The following is a 21046-nucleotide window of genomic DNA, read 5'->3' on the forward strand; positions in this document are numbered from 1 at the left end:
CTGAGTTCAAACTCGGCTTCAGACACTTGACACACACTTACTAGCTGTGTGACCTTGGGCAAGTCACTTAACCCCAATTGCCCTGCCCCCCAAAAAAGCAAAAAAAATTTATAAAAATAAGAGCCATTTCAGTTGATAAATGGCAAAAGGATGTGAACAGGCAGTTTCCAGGAAATCAAAGCTATCTATCATATAAAATGCTCTAAATCACTATTGATTAGAGAAAGAGAAATTAAAATAACTCCGAGGTACCACTTTGCAGCTATCAGAAATGACAAATGCTGGAAGGGATGGGGGAAGAATAGATACGCTAATGAATTGTTGGTAGAGTAGTGAATTGATCCAAGCAGTCTGGAGAACAATTTAGAATGAGGCTCAGAGGGCTATAAAACTGTATATACCCTTTGTCCTAGCAATATCACTACTAGGTCTATAACCCAGTGGGATCAAAGAAAAAGGAAATGGACCTATATGTACAGAAATACCTATAGCAGCTCTTTTGTGGTAGTAAAGAATTAGAAATCCAAGAGGGATGCTTATCGATTAGGGAATGGCTGAGTAAGTTGTGACATATGATTGTGATGGAGTAGTACTATTTTGCTGTGGGAAAATGACAAGACCTATGTAAAATGATGCAAAGCGTAGTGAGAATAACCGGGAGAACATTGTGCATAATAACAACAATGTTGTAATGATGACCAAGTGTGAAAGACCTGGCTATTCTGATCAATACAATGATCCAAGACAGTTCCAAAGAACTCATGATGAAAAAATGCTATCTACCTCCAGAGAGAGAACTGATAAACTGAATGTAAATTCAAGTATTCTTTTTCTTTTTTTTTCTAAATATGACTCATGGAAATATATTTTGCATGATTTTACATGTATTTTTTTTATGTCATATCACTTGCCTTCTCAGTGGATAGGGAAAGGGGGTGGCAGGGAGGGAGAGAATTTGGATCTCAGAATTTAAAAAGAAAAGAATGCTAAAAATAAATTGAAAGATATTTTTAAAAAATAAAATTGCTACACTGAGGAAGGATTATTAATTCTTGTGTTTAATGTCTTTGAATTTATGGTGAGGAAATTTTTTTTCCCCCAAAATACAGATTTATATATCTGTCTGAAAATCGAGCAGGGGGGAAAAAAGACAAGATAACAATATGAATAGCTATTTTCACTTTTTCTAGAAATCAGTCCAGTGCTAGAGATACCTTAGAGGGGTGAACTCACGTGAAGTATTAACTACACCTTTACTCTCAGTAGACCTTAGGGAAACTAAGTTGGTTCCAGTTTAGACCCAGAAATTTGGCTCCTTTCTTAGCCTAAGTGTTGATGGATTAGTCAAGCTGGACTTCCTGGGCCCAGGTCCAGATCTCCAGCTTTGTCAAGGAGGAAGAGCAGATCTCATTAAGGGGGTGGTGGAAGGGTTGCTGTGAAGCTCGTGACTAAGTATTTCTTTATCTAGTTACAGATTCTTGTCCATTTCATTCTGTAAGTGCCCTCCATCCTCTGTCTGACTCCGAACTCCTTTTGAAAATGAGCCAGTTTTGTATTTGATTTGGGTTTGTTTAAAAAAGAACCTACCACATTATTCAATTCTAATAATTGTGATTTATATACTATTTTAAGTTTGCAAAGTACTTTGTGTCTTTTATCTCAGTTGGTCCTTACAACCAACTATGGGATGTAGGTAGAAGCTATTGTTGTCCACATTTTATAGATGAGGAAACCAAGAAAGTTCAGATGATTTGTTCAAGGTCACACAGCTCGTAGGTGAGGTGGTATTGGAACCCAGGTCTTCCTGATCATTTCTGACAAAGAAATACAGTTAAGGAAAACTTTTATTGAGCAATACATTCCTCTTTTTACACCTGTAGCATACTACCTCTCACCTTACAGAAGGGAGGTATAGCTCATCATCATTCCTTTGGAAGAAATAGATTGACCAGAATTTTGATGTCTTTTAGTATTGTTTTCCTTTATATTATCTTGTTTGTGTGTATATTATTCTCTTTGTTCTGCTTACTTTGCCCTATTTCAGTTTATACAGATTTTGCCAAATTTCTGAGGTTTTCATAGTAGTCTATTCTTCTGATATAACAGTAATTCATTACACTTATATGCCACAGTTTGTTTAGCCAATATTCTGATTGATAGACACTTAACCTTTTTTTTAATTTAATTACAGCACTTTTTTTTTTTTACAGTTTTACTTACTGTTTAAGAGCTATCTGTATTAAAGTCTGGAAGTGGAAGCAAATCTCTTATGTTTAAAACTAATAGAATATTGTAGCCTGAGACTGTGTGTGTTGTGCTTATGTATACTTCAAAAACTTGTTTTATAAGTGTGAGTACTATTTCCTCCACCGCTGTAGATTGTAATCTTTCTAACTTAGTGTTGGCTTTCTAGAGGATCTCTGGTTTTTTTTTCTTATTAAAATTTAGCATTTTTCCTCTAATTACATATAAAAATGATTTTTAACATTTGTTTTTTAAAATTTTTGAATTCCAAATTCTCTCCCTCCCCCTTCCCCCATTGAGAATGCAAACAGTTTGATATAGGTTATATATGTGCAGTCATGCAAAACAATTTCCATGTTATTCATATTGTTAAAGAAAACACAGGCCAAAAAACCCAAACAAATGAGAAATAAAGAAGCAAAGAAAAAGTAGGATTCAGAATGTGTTAACTCCATCAGTTCTTTCTCTGGAGATGGATTGCATTTTTCATCATAAGTCCTTCGGAATTGTCTGAACCATTGCATTGAGAATAGCCAAGTCATTCAGAATTGATTATTGTACAGTATTGCTGTTACTTGCTATACAGTGTTCTCCTAGATCTGCTCATTTTACTTTGCATCAGTTCATGTAAATCCAGATTTTTCTGAGATCATCCTGTTTATCATTTCTTTTTTTTTCTTTCCACATTTCAATTTATTTATTTATTTTAGTTTTCAGTATTCACTTCCATAAGATTTTGAGTTCTAAATTTTCTACCCATTTCTCCCCTCTCCTACCCCATGATAGAGTACATTCTGATTACCCCTTTCCCCAATTTTCTCTCTCCTCTATCACCAGCCACCCTGCCCCCTTTCTCTTATCCCCTGTCCCTCCTATTTTCCTGTAGGGTAAGCTAGATTTCTATACCCCATTGCCTGTGTATCTTCTTTCCCAGTTGCATGTAAAAACAATTTTTAACATTCACTTTTTTAAAACTTTGAGTTCCAAATCCTCTGTCTTCCTCCCTCCCCACCCAGCCTCATTGAGAGGGCAAGCAGTTCAATATAGACTGGACATGTGTAGTCATGCAAAACACTTCTGTGATAGTCATGTCGTGAAAGACTATATTTCTCTCCATTCTATCCCACCCCCCATTTATTCTATGCTCTCCTTTGACCCTGTCCCTTCTCAAAAGTGTTTGCTTCTGATTACCCCCTCCCCCAATCTGACCTCCCTTCTATTACTGCCCCCCACCCCCACCCCCTTATCCCCTTCCGCCCTACTTTCCTGTAAGGTAAGAGAGATTTCCATACCCAATTGAGTGTATGTTATTCCCTCCTTAAGCCAAATCTAATGGGAGTAAGGTTCACTCATTCCATCTCACCTCTCCCCTCTTCTCCTCCACTTTAAAAGCTTTTATCTTGCCTTTTTTGCATGCGATAATTTACCCTATTCTACCTCTCCCTTTCTCCTTCTCCCAGTACATTCCTCTCTCACCCCTTAATTTTATTTTTTAGATACCATCCCTTCATATTCAACTCACAGCTATCCCCTCCATCTATATATACTCCTTCTAACTACCCTAATAATGAGAAAGGTCTTATGAGTTACAAATATCATCTTCCCATGTAGTAATGTAAATATTTTAACCTTATTAAGTCCCTTGTGATTTCTGTATCCTGTTTTACCTTTTTATGCTTCTCATGAGTCCTGTATTTGAAAGTCAGATTTTCAATTCAGCTCTGGTCTTTTCATCAAGAATGTTTGAAAGTCCTCTATCTCATTGAATGTCCATTTTTTCCACTGAAGGATTATACTCAATTTTGCGGGGCGGGTGATTCTTGGTTGTAATCCTAGCTTCTTTGCCCTCTGAAATATCTTATTTCAAGCCCCCCAGTCCTTTAATGCAGAAGCTGCTAAATCTGTGTTATCCTAACTGTGGCTCCATGATACTTGAATTGTTTCTTTCTGGCTGCTTGCAGTATTTCTCTTTGACCTGGGAGTTCTGGAATTTGGCTATGATATTCCAGGGAGTTTTTCTTTTGCAATCTCTTTTGGGAGTTGGTTGGTGGATTCTTTCAATTTTTATTTTTCCCTCTGGTTTTAGAGTATCAAGGCAGTTTTTCTTGATAATTTCTTGAAACATAATGTAAAGTGCTTTTTTTTGGTCATGGTTTTTAGGTAGTCCAATAATTCTCAAATTATTCATTCTATTTTCCAGGTCAATTGTTCTTCTGATGAAATATTTCACATTTTCTTTTTTTCTCATTCTTTGAATTTTGTTTATTTCTTCTTGATGTCTCATAAAGTCACTAGTTTTCACTTGTTCAGTCTGATTTTTAAAGAATTCTTGTCTTCAGTAAGCCTTTGTGTCTCCTTTGCCATTTGACAAGTTCTGCTTTTTAAGGAGTTCTTTTCTTAGCGAATTTTTATACGTCTTTTTCTATTTAGCCAGTTCTGCTTTTTAAGGCATTCTTCTCTTCATTGGATTTTTTTGTGCCTCTTTTGCCATTTGGCCTGTTCTGTCTTTTAAGGTGTTATTTTTTTTTTTTTTTTGGTATTTTTGACCATTTTTTCATGATTTTCTTGTATCAATCTCATTTCTTTTCCCAATTTTTCCTCTGCTTCTCTTACTTGATTTTTAAAATCCTTTTTGAGTTCTTCCATGGCCTGAGGCCAATTCATGTTTTTCTTTTTGGCTTTGGAAGTAGAAGTTTTGATTTTGTTGTCTTCTTCAGAGTTTGAGTTTTAATCTTCCCTGTCACCATAGCAACTGTCTGTAGTCAGGATCTTTTTCTGCTGTTTGTTCATTTTTCCAGTCTATTTCTTGACCTTTAACTCTATACTAAAGTAGGGCTCTATTTCTGGAGTTGAGAGGGCAGTGTCTGAAGCTTCAGATTTTTTGTGCAGCTGTTTTTAGAGAGAATTCTGGGGACCTGTAAGTTTTTGGTTCTTCCAATGTGGTATGATTTAGAGAGAGGTGTGTTAACTATTCTTGTGGCCTGTGCTCTGGTCCATGAGAAGACCACAAGCACTCTTTTTCACTTAGAACTGTGACCAAAGTCCCAGCTCTCCTTCGGCTGCAAGCTCTGGTATGCTAGTGCTCTTCCTCACCCTGGGACTGAGAGTCAGGATTGCAAGCCAGATGGTTGTGCGACAGAGTCCTGCCCCCGATGCCAGCAAAGGGACCCCTGTAATCTCTTTCTGACCAGGTGTCTGACCCCTTTACTGTCTGTGGGCTGAGTGGTCTGGAAGCCACTGGTATGACTACTGATTCATACTTCACATTGTGATGCACCAGAGTAGGCCTACTTTAGTGGAATACACACACACACACACACACACACACACACACACACACACACACACACACATATATATATGTGACACTGTTCCTCAATTATTTGAACATAATCATTTTGTCTCATTTTTTCCTTCACCTTCCCTGTTCTACTGTCTTCTCTCCTCTAGACTAAACATACCTATCTATCTCTTTTCACTATATATATATATAAAATCATACTTACTGGTATTTAAATAGCTCATTTTAGCGTCTGCAAAGTGCCTTATGTACATGTAATGCCATTTGATCTTCATAATGGTTCTTTGAGGTAGATGCTGTGGGTTGATATCCCAATTTACAGATGAGAAAATAGTCTCGCAGAGGTTACCTTGCCTATAACTACATAGCTGGTCAGAGGCAAAACTCAACCCAATTCTTCTGAGTTCCATGTGCAGCACTCCAGCCATCATTATCACACACACACACACACACACACACACACACACACACACACACACATATCTCTAAAATTCAAACAGAATTGTCCCTTGTAAAATGAAGTCCTTATTGTTCAAATGAAAAATCTCTGTAATCGCATACACAAGTAGTTTTACTAGGTCTGTCTTCCTCCAGGGGATTTTAAACGCAGGCTTCCTCGGACACCATCAATGGGGACTATGTCTTCTGCCGATGAGCTAGATGAAAGAGAGCCACCTTCTCCTTCTGAAATTGGTATTGTACATTGTACTTTATTTGACCCAATTTTAGTTAGCCAGATGAAATATAGCCATAGTGTATAGTGATGAATAAGACTTGAAATCTTAATATGAAAGTTATATTTCTTTGGTTCTTTATGCCAAATGATAATATCAACAGCTCATATTTGCAAAGGTATTTTACACTTTACAGAAGGTTTTTCTCAGAGCATCCCTGTTAAGGGTAGATAGTAGTACGTAGAACATTGTCCATATTTTAGAGGTGAGGAAACGTAAGGCTCAGCAAAACTGTGGCTTGCCCAAGGTCATACAACTGGTAAGTTGATAGAGCTAGGTTTACTTATCCCAGGTCTGAAGGGGCTTTTCATTACCCCTCATACACTGCCCTTCACCAGGCATGATGATTTTAAAACAATGCAACAATTAGATCTCAGATGTGATTTGATAAATATGTTAGCCAAATAAACCCTAAGACTAAATAGAGACATAATGATAGACCAGAAATTCTGTTTTCATCAAACTAAGAATGCATAGCACTTAACAGTTGAAGCAGTCCTATTCAGTGGCAGCAATTCAGAACCCTGAGAAGATTTTAGCTATTTCTGGAGCGTTAGGAGTTAATAGAGATGGAAAGAACCTTAGACATCATCTAATTGAATAGTAAGAAAACTAAAGCCTATAGAGGGGAAAAGGGTCTTAAACAGAAGATGATAGTATTAACAGGGGTAGGATTTGACCCTGGAGACTGACTCCAAAATAATTTCTATTTCTAGTTTCATTTCATATCCATAGGAAATTTGCTGTCCCACAAATAAGTTAATGACCCTGCCTAATTGGACCTATATTAGATCTTAGGTTTAATGATGATGAAGGTGGTGACACCATGACCTTCAGTAGAAGAGCTCAGCTTGCTTTTTCTAAGGATAAGAATAAACACATGCCTTAAACCAGGTGTAGGGAACCTGCAGCCACAAGGCCACATGTGGCCCTCTAGGTCCTCAAGTGTGGCCCTTTGACTGAATCAAACTTCTCAGAACAAATCCCCTTAAAAGAGTTTGTTCTGTAAAAATTGGACTCAGTCCAAAGGCTACATGCAAGGACCTAGAAGGCCACATGTGGCCTCGAGGCCGCAGGTTCTTCCTGACTTCCATAAACCATGAAACAGAGAAGGAAAAGATACTACTATCATATTATGATTAAACTGAGAAGTGATGATTGGTGTCCTCTTGGAAGGCCTGTGTTAATTAAGAGTAGGACTCATTGTTCAAATGAGGAAATTGATGCATATGTCAATCTGAAGAGCATAAGGTGAATTAGTAGGACTAAGTTTGTGATAAAAATTTTTAGTCTTTTAGTAAAATTCTTAGGTTAGTGTGGTGATTTTTAAAAAAATTTCTTTTTGGTGCAAATCCATGAGATGATGTTCTAAAACATGCTTCTGATAGTGCTGCTTTGTGAGAAGTATTGAAAATTGCCAACAGATTAATATCATCAGAAAGCTCCTTAAGACTTGTCATATGCTTTCTGACTAGTATTTTAATAAATGCTGCTTTGTGATCAATGTAATTGTAGCTTAATGACTTCTTTTAAAAATCAGGCAACTGGCCTCACATGTAAAAATTAGAAATACCTTTGCAAATGTACTTGTAAGGAAAATAGTTTTGTTGCTTGCTTTAATAGCTTCTATTGCCAGTCTAAGTTAATGGCATGTTGTAATATTACCATCACTTTTTAAAGATTAATTTTGGTTAATGAGTATATTTTAAAGTCAAATGCTGTCTCCCTAGAAATATTAAATAATCACTGAATTTTGTTTTCAAGGCTTAAATGATCATGTACCTGAAAATACCAGTTTCCCTGGACCATTTAGAAGTGCCCTCAAGTCAAAAGCTGCTCTCAGCCATAAGCTTCGGAAGCTTCGGACTCCATCTAAATGCAGGGAATGTGACAGCTTAGTCATATTTCATGGGGCAGAATGTGTGGAGGTAAGAAATATCAGAAAATAGTACAATTTTTGATTTTTTAAAAAATGTTCTTAAAAATGTACTGTAACAATTACTCACTGTTTTACATATTCAGAAGTCCATTAATAATTGAAGGACTGAATATCTAGACTGAAAAATTACTGAGTAATACAAAAAACACTTTGATATTTCGGTGGGTTGAGTCCATGATCTCACTGATGTGAGTTCTCTCTCCACTGGTTTGGATTATAATCTTTTCCCTCTTCTCATTCTGTGTGATTATTGTCTCTCTTCTCATGTGTATCCCTCCCTCCCGGGGCTTTCTGTCTCTTCTCTCCTCTCCTGCTGACTCACCTCCTTTTCTGGTAATACCTGTCCTTGATGAGGTCCTTTACTCACTAAATGCACATAGTTCATTGAAATGACATGCGCACCCCTTGATGGCCAGCTGTGCATCTCTCCGTTGCCTTTTGCATGATCTCTCAGAGAGTGGGTGGTTATTCTTTATGTTGGTAACTCTGTGGTATTATTGGAAAAACTGCTGTTAGGAAGATGAGCCTTTGTTTTAGGGAGATGTTTGGAATCTTTGACAGTAACGCATTGTTTGCCAGATCATTCCAAACTGCTCACTTCCTTACATACGTGTTTGTTGTTATTCATTCGTCTCAGTTATGTCTGACTCTTCATGACCCCATTTGGGTTTTGGCAAAGATACTGGAATAGTTTGTCATAGCTTTTTCTAGCTGAATTTTACAAATGAGGAAACTGAGGCAAACAGAGTTAAGTGACTTGCCCAGGTCACACAGCTAGTAAGTGTCTGAGGCTAGATTTGAACTCAGGCCTGGCCCTCTATCCACTGTGCCACAGAAGTCAGGGGACCTCAGTAGGGTGAAGAGGAAGCAAACTCAGGTTTCCAACATTCTTCTCATTAGGTTTCCTGTTTAGTCATTCAGTCAGCAAGCCTTTATTGAGCTCCTGCTCTGTGCCAGACACTGTGCTAAATGTTAGAGATACAAAGAAAGAAAAAAAAAGCTCAAGGATCTTGCAGTCTCATGGTGGGGGTAGGGGGAGTCAACATGCAAACGATACAAGGACAAAGGAGGATTGTCTCAAAGGGAAGATGCTGAGCTTGAGGAGGACTGGGAAAAACTTCTCTGCAGAAGGTGCATCTTTAGCTGAGATTTGAAGGAAGCCAGAGGACCAGGAGGCAGAGACGAGGAGGGAGAGAGTTGGTCGATGGAATGTCCTGTGTGAGGAACATGAACGAGGCCAGAGTCACAGCATGGCAGAGTAGGTGAAGGGAGTAAGGGGAAAGAAGACTGGAAAGGTAAGAGGGGAGCAGGTTATGAAGTCCTTTAAAAGGACCAAGGATGTTCTATTTAATGCTGGAGGTAATAGGGAGATGACACGTCAGACGTGGGCTTTAAGGCTGTTTCAGTAGCTGAGTGGAGGATGGGAGAGATGAGTCAGGAGAGCCAACCAGAAGGCTGTTGTACTAGTCCAAGCATTAGGTGATGAGGATCTGCACCAAGGTGGCCAAAGTGTCAGCACAGAAAAGGAGACACATAGGACAGATGTTATGGAGGTAGAAATGACAAGATGTGATGACTAATTGGATATGCAGGCTGAGGATGTGAGGCGAATGCCTAAGTTGTGAGCCTGGAGGACTAGGAAGTTAATAATAGAAAAGTTAGGAAAATGGGGAGGATCCGGAGAAGGAGAATCATTCCAGTTTCAGACATGTTTAGTGTTTTTACAGGCCATCCAATTTGAGATTGTGTCTCCCACACATCCAGTTTAAAACCGCCAACCAGTATTTGGTGGTGTGAGATTAAAGTTCAGGGGAGATATTCAGACTGGATACATAGATTTGGAAGTCATCTTCATAAAAAGTTAAACCCATGGGAGACAATAAGGTTACCAAGAAAGTATACGAGGAAGAGAAGAGGATCCCGAATGTAGCCTTGAGAGCTGTCCCAATTGTGGGCACTCACAGTTATGGGATGTAATGTGAGCAGTGATCCATCAAAGGAAATTGAGAAGGAATGGTCAGATAGGTGGTGGGAGAACCAGGAGAGAATAATGTCACAGAGAGCAGAGACTTCCCAGGAATGAGAAGAAGGTTAATAGTGTCAAATGTAGCAGAGAGGTCAAGACAGATTAGAACTGAGAAAAGACCCCCAGACTTGGCAGTTGACATCCATGCTAACTCTGGAGAGAATTTTCAGTCAAGTGATGAGTTCAGAAGCTAGATTGCAAAGGATTCCATAAATGAGAGGATGAGGAAAAGAAAGCAATGAATGGTAGGTAACATTTTTTCAGGGAGTTTGGCCAAGAAGGGATTGAATGATAACTTGAAGGGATGGCAGGGCCAAGTGTACAGGATGAACGGGATCAAGGGCACACGTAGAGGGTTCAGCATTGTCAAGGAGAAAAGCCTCCTCAGCAGAGACTGGGAGATGGTGTAAAAGAGCTTTGAGATGAAGAGAAAGGGACGTTAGTGGCCTGTAACCTTAGTTTTCTCAGTAAAGCAAGAGGCAAGGTCTTTAAGCTGAGCGGACAAAGTGGTATGTAGGAGAGTTGAAGAGAATGTTTGGAATAGCTTCTTTGGGAAGTGAGATAAGGAACCAGTTAGGCAGGTTAAAAGAATTTGCCTTGCCTGAAGTAAAGCCCAAGTTGAAGTTGGGTAATATGAATTTAGAGTGTACTTGGTCAGCGTGTCTCCCTTCAGTTTGTCAATACCTTGGGAGTATTGGTGGAGATGGATGGCCAGAGGAATCTAGGGTTGGTATTTAGCAGTGGAGCAGCAGCAGTGGGACCAAAGTGGTGAGAGATTCGAGAACAGATGATGCTGTAGTGTGGAATTTATTGTGATGAGTAATTAATTGTATAAGAAAATACTCAGAAGTAGAGGGATTTGGAGCTCTTCATGAGTATGAATAAGCTTAGGAGTGATAAGGCCCAGGGAGAGATGGAATGATAGGAGGCTTTGGTCAGATCGAGGAATGTCTGAATTTTGGGATAAGGAATTAGCACCCTGATGGGTAATGGTAAGATCTGGTGTGTAACCATCCTTAGGTGTAGCTAGAATGGAGTCAGTGAGTAGCTTTTCAGGGAATTTAGGCATTGAGAGGTTAGGAAGTTTGAGAGAGCATCCAAATGGACATTGAAGTGCGTCAGCTCAAAGGCAGGAATGGGGGAGCAGACGAGTCAGGCACTGAACTCCTTGAGAAGAAGTACCAACTAGCCATTGTGATTTGAAAGTCTAAAAGCATCAGTGGGGAACATGGAGTATTCCTGTGCCCTCTCAAGGACCAGTGGGTCAGGAAGGTAACAGCCAGAGCTGGAGAGGGTGGCCAAGGATACAATATCTCCTGGAGGGAGCTAGATTTCAGAGCCAGTGGATGGAAGGAGTGTGAGAAGAGGGATGAAAATGAAAGGAAGTTTATTCTCTATGGAACAGAAAGCCTGCAGGAAGGAAGCAGGAGGAGACTGGGACATGGGCAGGGTAGGTCTGAGGAGGCTGGGCATCTCGAATATCTAATACCAGGGATAGGAAGAATAACATGGTAGGAACTAGTTAGCTATGGGAGTCGTGCTGGGTGGCAGATGAAGTACACTGTCACAGGTTTAGAAGTGTGTTATTGCTAGAAAAGATCAAGGGGCACAGGTCTTAGTGAATTGGTATAGTCCTTGAGGTTGTGTTGGCAAAAAGGTAAAGTTGGCCCATTACTCTGTGCTTTCTTCTCCCCAAAACCTGCCATTTCTGTGGCTTCCTTCAGGGAGCCTTTTGCAGCTATCCTTCCATTTAGCAGCAGCTGCCTTTTGTCTTGTGGTGTGGCATCGAGAGCCACGATGTGGAGCCCTGCCAGTTGTCACTTGGGTTCTTCTCTTGCCTACGACACTGTTTAAAAATCCAAGAAAAGATGAATTCTGCCCACATGGCTTTAACTTGCCTTGGGACATTCTCGAACCTCCACCTCACCCTCATCCCCCGCCTGTGTGTCACTGACACTGTGTGAGCCTGCGTTCATTACTTAGCCTCTCAGTAAGAGCTTAGAAGAAATTCTTTCTGAGGAGGGATAGCCTGTTTTGGCGTAGGGGATTTCCTCATCCCTTAATCCACTTCTCATCCCTACAGTAAGAATGTCAAATTTTAAGAATTAAGTACCATCACAATATCAGCTCTTTGGTTATTGAACAAAGACCTCCCAGGTAATTTGATGTTTGTAGACAAAGGTAGCTTTTATTTCTGCATTTGTCAGTATTTTATATGACTCTAATAAATCACTTTATAAAATCTCTTTTCTTGTAGTGCTCCCTTGCTTGTCACAAAACATGTTTGGAAACCTTAACCATTCAGTGTGGGCACAAGAAACTTCATGGCAAGTTACATTTATTTGGTGTGGAATTTGCTCAAGCTGCTAAAAATGCCCCTGACGGCATCCCTTTCATTATTAAAAAATGTACTTCAGAAATTGAAAGCCGAGCCTTGAATGTGAAGGTATATTTTAACTTTGCTTATTTAAAATTTTAAATCATAACAGATTTTTTTTAGTTTGCATTGAAAACATTTGCTAAAGAAAATAGTCTTCAAATAGTATGGAACTAGTATTCAGTTTCCTAAGAAATAGTATCTTATGTAGGTTTAAATCACTTAATATTTTCTGAAATGTTAATCTGGAATATTTATTTCCCTGGTGAAGCAATCATGTAGGTTTTTGTACCAAAGGTAATTTTTTTTTTTTGCTTACTCTTTAAAGGGCATCTACCGTGTGAATGGAGCTAAAAATAGAGTTGAAAAACTCTGCCAATCCTTTGAAAATGGAACTGATTTAGTAGAACTTTCAGAATTCTCTGCACACGACGTCAGTAATGTTCTTAAGCTATATCTTCGTAAGGTAAAGACTTCCACTTGAAGTTTATTTTCAATTGAAGCAAGACTGACTATCTTTGTTATGAAGGAAACTATTCTTTAACCATTTCTTACAATAACTCCTTAGCACTGGAATCACTCTTTGCTGGTATAGTATATTATCTGTAGCATACAAAGTTCCTTTGAACACTTGAAAGTCACCAACTCAGCTCATCAACTCTAGTTAAAAGTGACAGGGAATTATAAGAAAATCCAGCAAACTAGGAGTAAACATCAAATTTCCTTGCAAACTTGGAAAAGACGCCAAAGGACTTGGAATCAGATTCTGCCTCTCCTTCTTTCTCTGGCTGGAACCATGGTGGCCAAATCATTTTCTCTTTATCAGCTTCAGATTGCTCCTTGGCAAACTGAGGGGCTTGGACTAAATAATTCATAAGTTTCCTGATGCTTTGATACAGCTAGGAGTGCAGTGGTTAGAGGGCCTGGGGCTGCTGTCAGGAAGGTCTAATTTGAATCTGGCCTCAGACACTCAGTCATATGACCCTGGGCATACCACTTAATCGCTTCCTGCCTCAGTTTCCTCAGCTGTAAGATGGGAATGATAATGATGGCACCTCCTGCCCAGAGTTGTTGTGAGGCTCAAGTGAGCTCATATTTATCAAAAAGGTTAGTGAAGTGCCTGACGCATAGTAGGTACTCTGTAAATGCTTATTCCCTCATTCCCTCTCCCACATCCTTTGATCTCTATAAATAGCCCGGGCAGTTCCCTAGAAGTGGCTAGCTATTCAGTGAGGGAGCTATACTGAGTATTTGAAAGAGGAAGAAGTACTACATTCTCTGCAATACTTGGTGCATCAGAGAACCAGAATTTCACTGTAATTCTTATTCTTGAGCCAGAGAATCCACAGTGCTCAAAATGCCTGTGGGTCAGTGGGTGGCAGAAAATTTCATGCACGAGATAAATAATGATGTTTAGAGGGGAGCTTTTTCTTTTGACTGGCTCCTATGGAGTTGGAGTTTTGTTTCTCAGTGAGCTAAATAAGAGCTAGTAAGTTACAGAGCCAGGAGGTGTACCCTGATCCCTTGCCTCCTGGTGTATTCCATTAGTATTCCCTTTGGAAAGACTGTTCTCTCACCCTCATTCTTCAGCTTATACACAGTAAGGCTCAAGGCTCTGCAGTCTTTTCCACTCCTCATACACCAGTAAGATAAAGTCATAAACCAAAATGAGTCAATGAGGCTGCAGTGGATTTATCCAGATGCTACCTGTCCTTCAGGGCATGACTTGGGTGATACCTGAGGTTCTTCCAGCTGCAAGTACTTTCAGTTCCCCACTGTCAGCCTAACTCCGATAGCCCTTTGCATCTTTTCAGAAGGCACTTAGCACATTCTCCCCATATATTATAGTCTTTTGTGAAGCCATATTAGTCATTCTCTTGCTCCTCCTTGAATCTCCTGATCTGTAGAGAAGCATTGAGAGATTGGAGACTTATTTTTTTATCCCCACAGCATCTAGCCCAATGCTTTGCCAATTTCTTGGGCTTGTTGAATGAATTAGGGTTGAAGCAGAAGCTGGTCTAGTGTTCTAAGGCTTTAATCTCTTTAAAGAAAAATGTTAGACTAAACAGGATGTGATGATAATCAGGGAAAAAATAGATAGTGTAATGTGCAGGCTGGCATTCTTAAAATGTTTTTTTTTCCACTCTAGTTACCAGAACCCCTATTTTTGTTTCATCTTTATGATGAGCTTATTGGCCTTGCCAAAGAGAGCCAGAATGTAAATGAAGACTCAAAACAGACAAGCCCTGAAGTTGTGGGTGCTGAACTAAATAAAATCCTGAAGAAGATCAAGGTTCTTCTTAAAAAACTTCCAGGACCAAACTATAATACTATTGAGTATCTTATAGGCCATCTTAATAGGTAAGAGATTTGCCTTAAGGAATATCTCCTTCCTTGTGAATAGTAATGGGTAAATGTGGTATTGGGTGTGGTAGTTTGTTTTGTTTTCTAGTAGAATTGCTTTCAGTCCATCCAGAGATGTAGTCTGGAGCAGTAGAAGTAATCTTGATGGATATGGATTTAGCGTCACCTGTTTTCATCTAATAACTTGAAAAAACTATTGCTTCCCCTCTCCACCATAATTCTAGTACGTATGCCTTCTGTTGGTATATAGTTGGCAATGTGGACTCCTCCTGATGTCTGGAGAGGTGGTGAAGAAGGATATCTGAATCCAGCTCCATCATTGTAAATCTTTCCCAACCCAAAAGATAGCCTAGTAGACTTGACAATGCCCCTCTCCCTGTTTTCCTCTCTAGGGTGGTCCAAAAGGCTGAAGAAAACAAGATGCCAGCTAGTAATCTGGGGATAATATTTGGACCAACTCTAATCAGGCCATGGCGGATGGATGCCAAGGTTTCCCCTTCCTCCTTGGTGGACTATCCTCATCAGGCTCGAATTGTGGAGCTTCTTATAGCTTATTTTGTGAAGATCTTTGATGTGTCCTTGCAACCACCCTCAGCTTCTTCTGCCAATGAAAGCTTCACCTTCATACCCAGGAACCCTCAATCATGTCTTGCTTCAAAGGAAGTGAGTGGTGCCAAATGTTGAATTATGCCTCCCTCTTGTGAAGTTTGCACGAATGAATGTTAGATCTTTGACCCATTTCATCTACAGTGTATGTTTGCATTTTAAACCTATTTTTTTAATCCTGTTCTATCAATAGAGCATTCTGCCTTCTCGAGATGAGAGTAAAATTTCAGAAAGGGCTACATCATTTGAAAGATCACATGACCATAAAAATGCACTAGAAGGAGCTGATGGATCTGTGATCGGTGAGTAGCTATTTGGAAAGCTCACTCTGGCTGGATGGTGGTGTTCATGGTGGGGAGTAATGTACAAGAAGACTGCAAAGTTAGAAAGTTATAAAGAGCTCTTTCTGCCAGAGAAGGGATTCTAGATCTGTTCCTTAGAAGTAATAAGGGGTAGCTAGTAGGGAGCAGACATGGTCAGACTGTCTTGTGGAGAATCATTTTGTCCTGGGTAAGATACAGTGGCGTGGGCAGAGCTGAGGTGGAGCAGAGAGGCTGCTGAAGTCATCTAGGGAAGTTATGATGACTGACAGAGCCAAGGGGGCTAGCTGTCTGTGACAGAGGAAGAGGCTGCCTGTATGGGAGAGATGTGGCTGCAGGAACAGGAAGGTTTTGAAGAGTGAGTGGCAGATCAGGGTCTTGTCTTCTCTCTGCTCAGCATCTCCAGGCAGTTCTACTGATCCTTCATAGAACAGGCTCCAGGCACTTTGCTACTTTGGTCCCTCTACTCAAGGAGCACTTTGAGTCTGTCTGAGTCCTTCCTATACTGGGCCAGCCAGGGGATGACCAGAGCAGGCTAGATCAGCCTTTCTCTGCCCTCCACCATAGTGTGCTGGACTTGGAGTCAGGAAGTCCTGAGTTCACAAACTGTGTGACTCCTGGGCAAGTAACTTCAGTTCTCTGTGCTTCAGTTATCTCTTTGGGAAAGTGGGGTAAGCCTAGCATCTACCTCTCAGGGTCACTGTAAGGCCCAAATGAGATATTTGTAAAGAGCTTTGCAAACCTGAAAGCACTATATGAATGATAACTATATTGTTATGGTTCTATTTGTGTCTTACAAAACTGTCACCTATCAATCAGCAAGTATTTATTAAGCACTTGCTTTGTGCTAGACACTGAAGATGTAAATATAAAGAATAAACAGATCCTCGCTTGTGTGGAGTTTACATTCTGATGGGGATAGACAGCAAGTACCTGTATAGAGAGGTTCAGCATAAATACAACATAACATACAGATGTAGACGAAGGACTTAAGTACCAGGAAGTTGGGAGTTAGAGCAAGAGCTCTAAAGGTTGGGGTCAGGGAATGTTTCTAGTAGAAGATGGCACCTGAGCAGGATCTTAGAAGAGAAGGTGTTTGGAGGCCTTCTAGTTGTGAGGGACAGCCCCTGGGAAGGCCCAGAGCTAGGCTAGTTTGGCTGAAGCAGAGGAATAACGAGTAAGAATGGCATCTGTGTAGCACCTACTATGTGCCAGGTGCTTTGCTGCATGCTTCCTAATTATTTGATCCTCACCACAGCCCTGGCAGGCGCTTTTATTATCCCCATTTTACAGACAAGGAAACCACAACAGACAGAGGTGGAAGGGACTTGCCCAGGTCAAATACCTGTGCCACCAGCTGCCCACTGAGCATGAGAGGGAGAGGCATGTCCAGTGAGGCCGGAAAGCTGAGTTGAGAGGTTCTAAAGGGGTTTAATAGGTAAATCCTGGAGTCTGTATTTATCACCCCTCCCCCCCCCAAAGGGGAACCCTGCACTTGATTGGGTGGGGAAATCATGTGGTCAGATCTATCATTAATTAAGGAAAATCACTTTGGCTACAGTTCAGGACATAGATTGCAGTGGGAAGAAGCAGGGAGATTAATGAGAAATCTATTGCATTAGTCCAGGTGAAAGGTGTTAAGGGCCTGAACTAAGGTGGTAGCTACAGATAGAGAGGAGTCAGATTGAAGAGATGTTTGAAGCAGAAGCCCAGATTTGGCAACTCACCATATATGGAAAGGAGAGGAGCCCAGATAATGCGGAGATGACAGGCGCAAGATGCGGGGAGGATGGTGGGGCCTTGGACAGAAATAGGGATGTTAGTGCAAAAGAAATGAGCTTCGTTTTAGATTTGTTCGCCAGATCATCCAGCTTAAAATGTCCAGTAGGCATTTATGAGCATAGGGAAAGTGGAATAGTAATAGATTATGGTCATGTAGGGAGAGCCAGAGGGTCTGATCAGAGAAGTGGACAATTACTATTTGTGGCTGAGGCGTGAAGGAAAGGGACAGATGCGGGATAGAGAGCTGGAGGGAAGAAGCGAGGCTAGTAGGAAGATGGTGATGATGAGCGAGGTGAGCACTAAACCAGCTTTTACAGTTTGCCTCTTATTGAGAAACGTATGTCCAGCTGAGAAATTCTCTAAGAGCAAGCTAGCAAAAGTAGAAGCGGTTGGTGGAGGGGGGGTGGGGTGGTAGTAGTAGTTAGAAACGGTTGGTAGTTGTAGTTAGTAATAGTAGTAGTCAGTAGTAATAGTAGTTGGAAAGAGGAGAGCAGCCTGGTATGTTCTTAAAGTCAGTGGGTTAAATTCCATTTTTGTTAGGAATGAATGGGGAATGTTACTTTGGGGAGATTTCATTGTTTTTAATCTTGTTGTTGTTGCTGCTGCCAGTATCTCTGTTTCCCTTTATCTCTTTCATTCTAGTACCTATTGTAGAGATTTTGATGCTTCTCTCTCTACCTTATGACCTTCCTTTCCTATCTCTTCCTCGTTATCTCATAGAAGCTGTGACTTCTACTTGTAGAAGTTCTTCTCTTAGAGGTTTAAATGGCCAGGCACTGGAAGAATTAGGCTGATTCATTAATAAGTGATGTAGTGCACCAACATCTTCACAGTTCCCTCTCATCATTTCTGAAAAAGCCCCACATTGTTGCTAGCTACTGGAGCTCTTGAGCATTTTTACTGTTGCTATGCCTGGTTGTTTTCTTTTATTAGTACATATTTGTGATTAGAAATCTTTACTTTTGGCCAGAAATTGGTCATTTATATTATTCCATTGTATCATTTCTATTTTAAGCAAAAGGAAGAGGAAAGAGCTAAATTTTGTTAGAATTCAGTACAGCTGACAAGCAGGTTTAGTAAGTCACAGTTACTGTTGCTTTTGAGTTGTTTTAGTCATGTCTGACTCTTCATGATACCATGTTGGATCTTCTTGGCAAAGATACTGGAGTAGTTTGCCACTTCTTCTCCAGCTCATTTTACAGATGAGCAACTGAGGCAAACAGGGTTAAGTGACTTGCCCAGGGTCACACAAAGGAGTAAGTATCTGAGAGTGGATTTGATTTCAGGTGTTCCTGTTTCCAGGCCTTGCTGTCTATCCACTTCGCCACCTAGCTGCCCCGAGGACTTGTAGCATGCCACTAAAGTATATTCTGCATCAAATTTTTTGTTGGAACAGATTGGTAGTGTTAGATAGAGCCTACAGTATTTTTTTCCCCAAGGAAATGAAACCTTAGAAATATTCATTTTTCCAGAAAAGGCAAATTTTGTGTAGTGGGTAGCAAAGGGAGTAACAAGTTCATTCTTCTTATGTATCTTCTCTGCAGGGATACGCTCATGAGATCTTTGTGAATCTGTCTTTCTGGGAGCACAACTAGATGTCTCTGTTTTGTATTGTGTTCATATTTGGTATTTGTGGAAATTGAAAAGTAACATCTAATTATTACTTCTTTCAGAAAATGCTATGTCTTTGGTTTTTGATGAGACTGAAACCTACCCCTTCAAGAACAAAGATAAGTTTAAAGCTAATAGTCGTTCACATGTAAAAGGCAATCAAATAACCTTGAGATCGCCAAGGATAAAGACATCAATTAGACCTGTGAGTCTGCCTGTAGATCAATTCCTTCCTCCAAACTTTTTAAATGAGAACAATTCAAAAAATATGGAAACTTTAAATGCAGACAAATTTGTCAGGAGTTCAACCATTGAAGAAATATCTGAAACAAAATCTTTTCCTAACTCATCCTCTAGACTTTCTTGTTTTGACCCCAAAACTTGGGACAAGCAATTCAGACAATATGATGTAAGTACAAGGACTACAGTGATTATGTCCAGTGCACTCCAGGAAAACAGAGAACCAGAGAATGGAGCTACTTGTGTTTTATCTCTCAACTCCAATAACCCTTCATCCAGTGCCATGCAGCTCACCCAGGCAGACATGGTACCAGTCAGGGCAGCTAGAATAACAGCAGAAGGATGCACTTCGGATTCTAATCTCCCCACTTTCAGGCCACGGAGAACTTTGCAGCCCCCACCAGGGACATTTTATAAGCCACCTTCCAACAATAAGGTAAAGGAAAATGGAGAAAGTTTTCCAGAAACTTATACAGCAGAACCTGTTAGTGTCAATCATGAAAATACTGTGGATATTGTTGTGAACTCAGATTCACCTGGACAGCGGGTAAATCAGCCCAAAGCTGGCCCTGAGGAACTTCATGCATCTGATGTGAAACCAACCTGTCAGAGACTAAGACCAAAACGGATTCAAGACTTAGAACAAAGAGAAGCACAGTTTGTGTAGGATTGCCAAATCTTGTGTTTTATTTTTATATTTAGTTGAGAGAAAGGGTACTAGGAGCAGGTTGAATATCTTCATTGGGACCAATCTTGTGCTGTATTTGAATTATTTTTATAGGTATTATTTTAAAAGTTGGGCTGGGAGGTTACTATGAAATAAAATGAAGTTTTTTTTTTCATATGAGTTTATTTAAATGTATTTCCAATAAAATACAGTTCTTGAGCTAATAAGTGCAATTGGCAAGAGTTAAAGCTTCAGTTTCTGAAGGGATCTAAATGCTTATTTATGGAGGAAAAATAGTATTTCTTTGTGCAAAGCTTAAAACTTTTTTCTGTAAATTCGTCATTTTTAAAATAATCTGACAGTTTTAAACACTTGAAATTTGTTGTATAAAAGCTTCAGTTTTTCAGTTTTTGCAGTTCCATGTTTTTGCTTCTTAATAGATTACCTAATGGCCAAACTGACTTATTACTGTATCATATGTATTTTTATGCTTATGTTTTAATTTTTGTTAGTTTTTGTGTGTTGTCATGTTGAATATACAAGAAGATACACTTACTACCTTTTTAAAAATCAGACTTAAGATCTCCTAATCCCTAAAATGACATATGATTTAGATTCTTAGTGTTGTTATTTGTCCTTCAATGCTGGAAGAGGACCAAACGGACTTCATGAAATTGGGGTCAATTTGCAGTGTGTCTGGCTGTGGCTGATCGTACTAATATGAGCTGGGAAGGTTCTGTCACAAGTTGGGCACAAATAGTCTGTATCATCATTTGGGAGGGAGGTGTCCCTAAATTTGTGTGTCTCACATTTCTTTTGAGCTACCACAATTCTG

At 39.9% G+C, this 21046-nt stretch overlaps 1 protein-coding gene across 2 annotated transcripts in view; it reads left to right on the plus strand.

The window, feature by feature from the left end:
* Nucleotides 1-20435, plus strand: part of LOC118856333 (rho GTPase-activating protein 29-like) — a 76208-nt gene extending 55773 nt beyond the window's left edge. For both annotated transcript variants that reach the window (XM_036766593.1, XM_036766594.1), the window contains exons 13-20: nt 6140-6238; nt 8044-8207; nt 12502-12690; nt 12950-13087; nt 14771-14982; nt 15378-15648; nt 15785-15893; nt 19367-20435. In XM_036766593.1, the coding sequence (XP_036622488.1) occupies nt 6140-6238; nt 8044-8207; nt 12502-12690; nt 12950-13087; nt 14771-14982; nt 15378-15648; nt 15785-15893; nt 19367-20211 (2027 nt within the window). In that variant the 3' untranslated portion in view covers nt 20212-20435. The remainder of the gene's footprint in view (nt 1-6139; nt 6239-8043; nt 8208-12501; nt 12691-12949; nt 13088-14770; nt 14983-15377; nt 15649-15784; nt 15894-19366) is intronic.
* Nucleotides 20436-21046: the final 611 nt, after the last annotated feature.

The sequence above is a fragment of the Trichosurus vulpecula genome, chromosome 7 (assembly GCF_011100635.1).
Source record: "Trichosurus vulpecula isolate mTriVul1 chromosome 7, mTriVul1.pri, whole genome shotgun sequence".
In the NCBI taxonomy this organism is placed as follows: Eukaryota; Metazoa; Chordata; class Mammalia; order Diprotodontia; family Phalangeridae; genus Trichosurus; species Trichosurus vulpecula.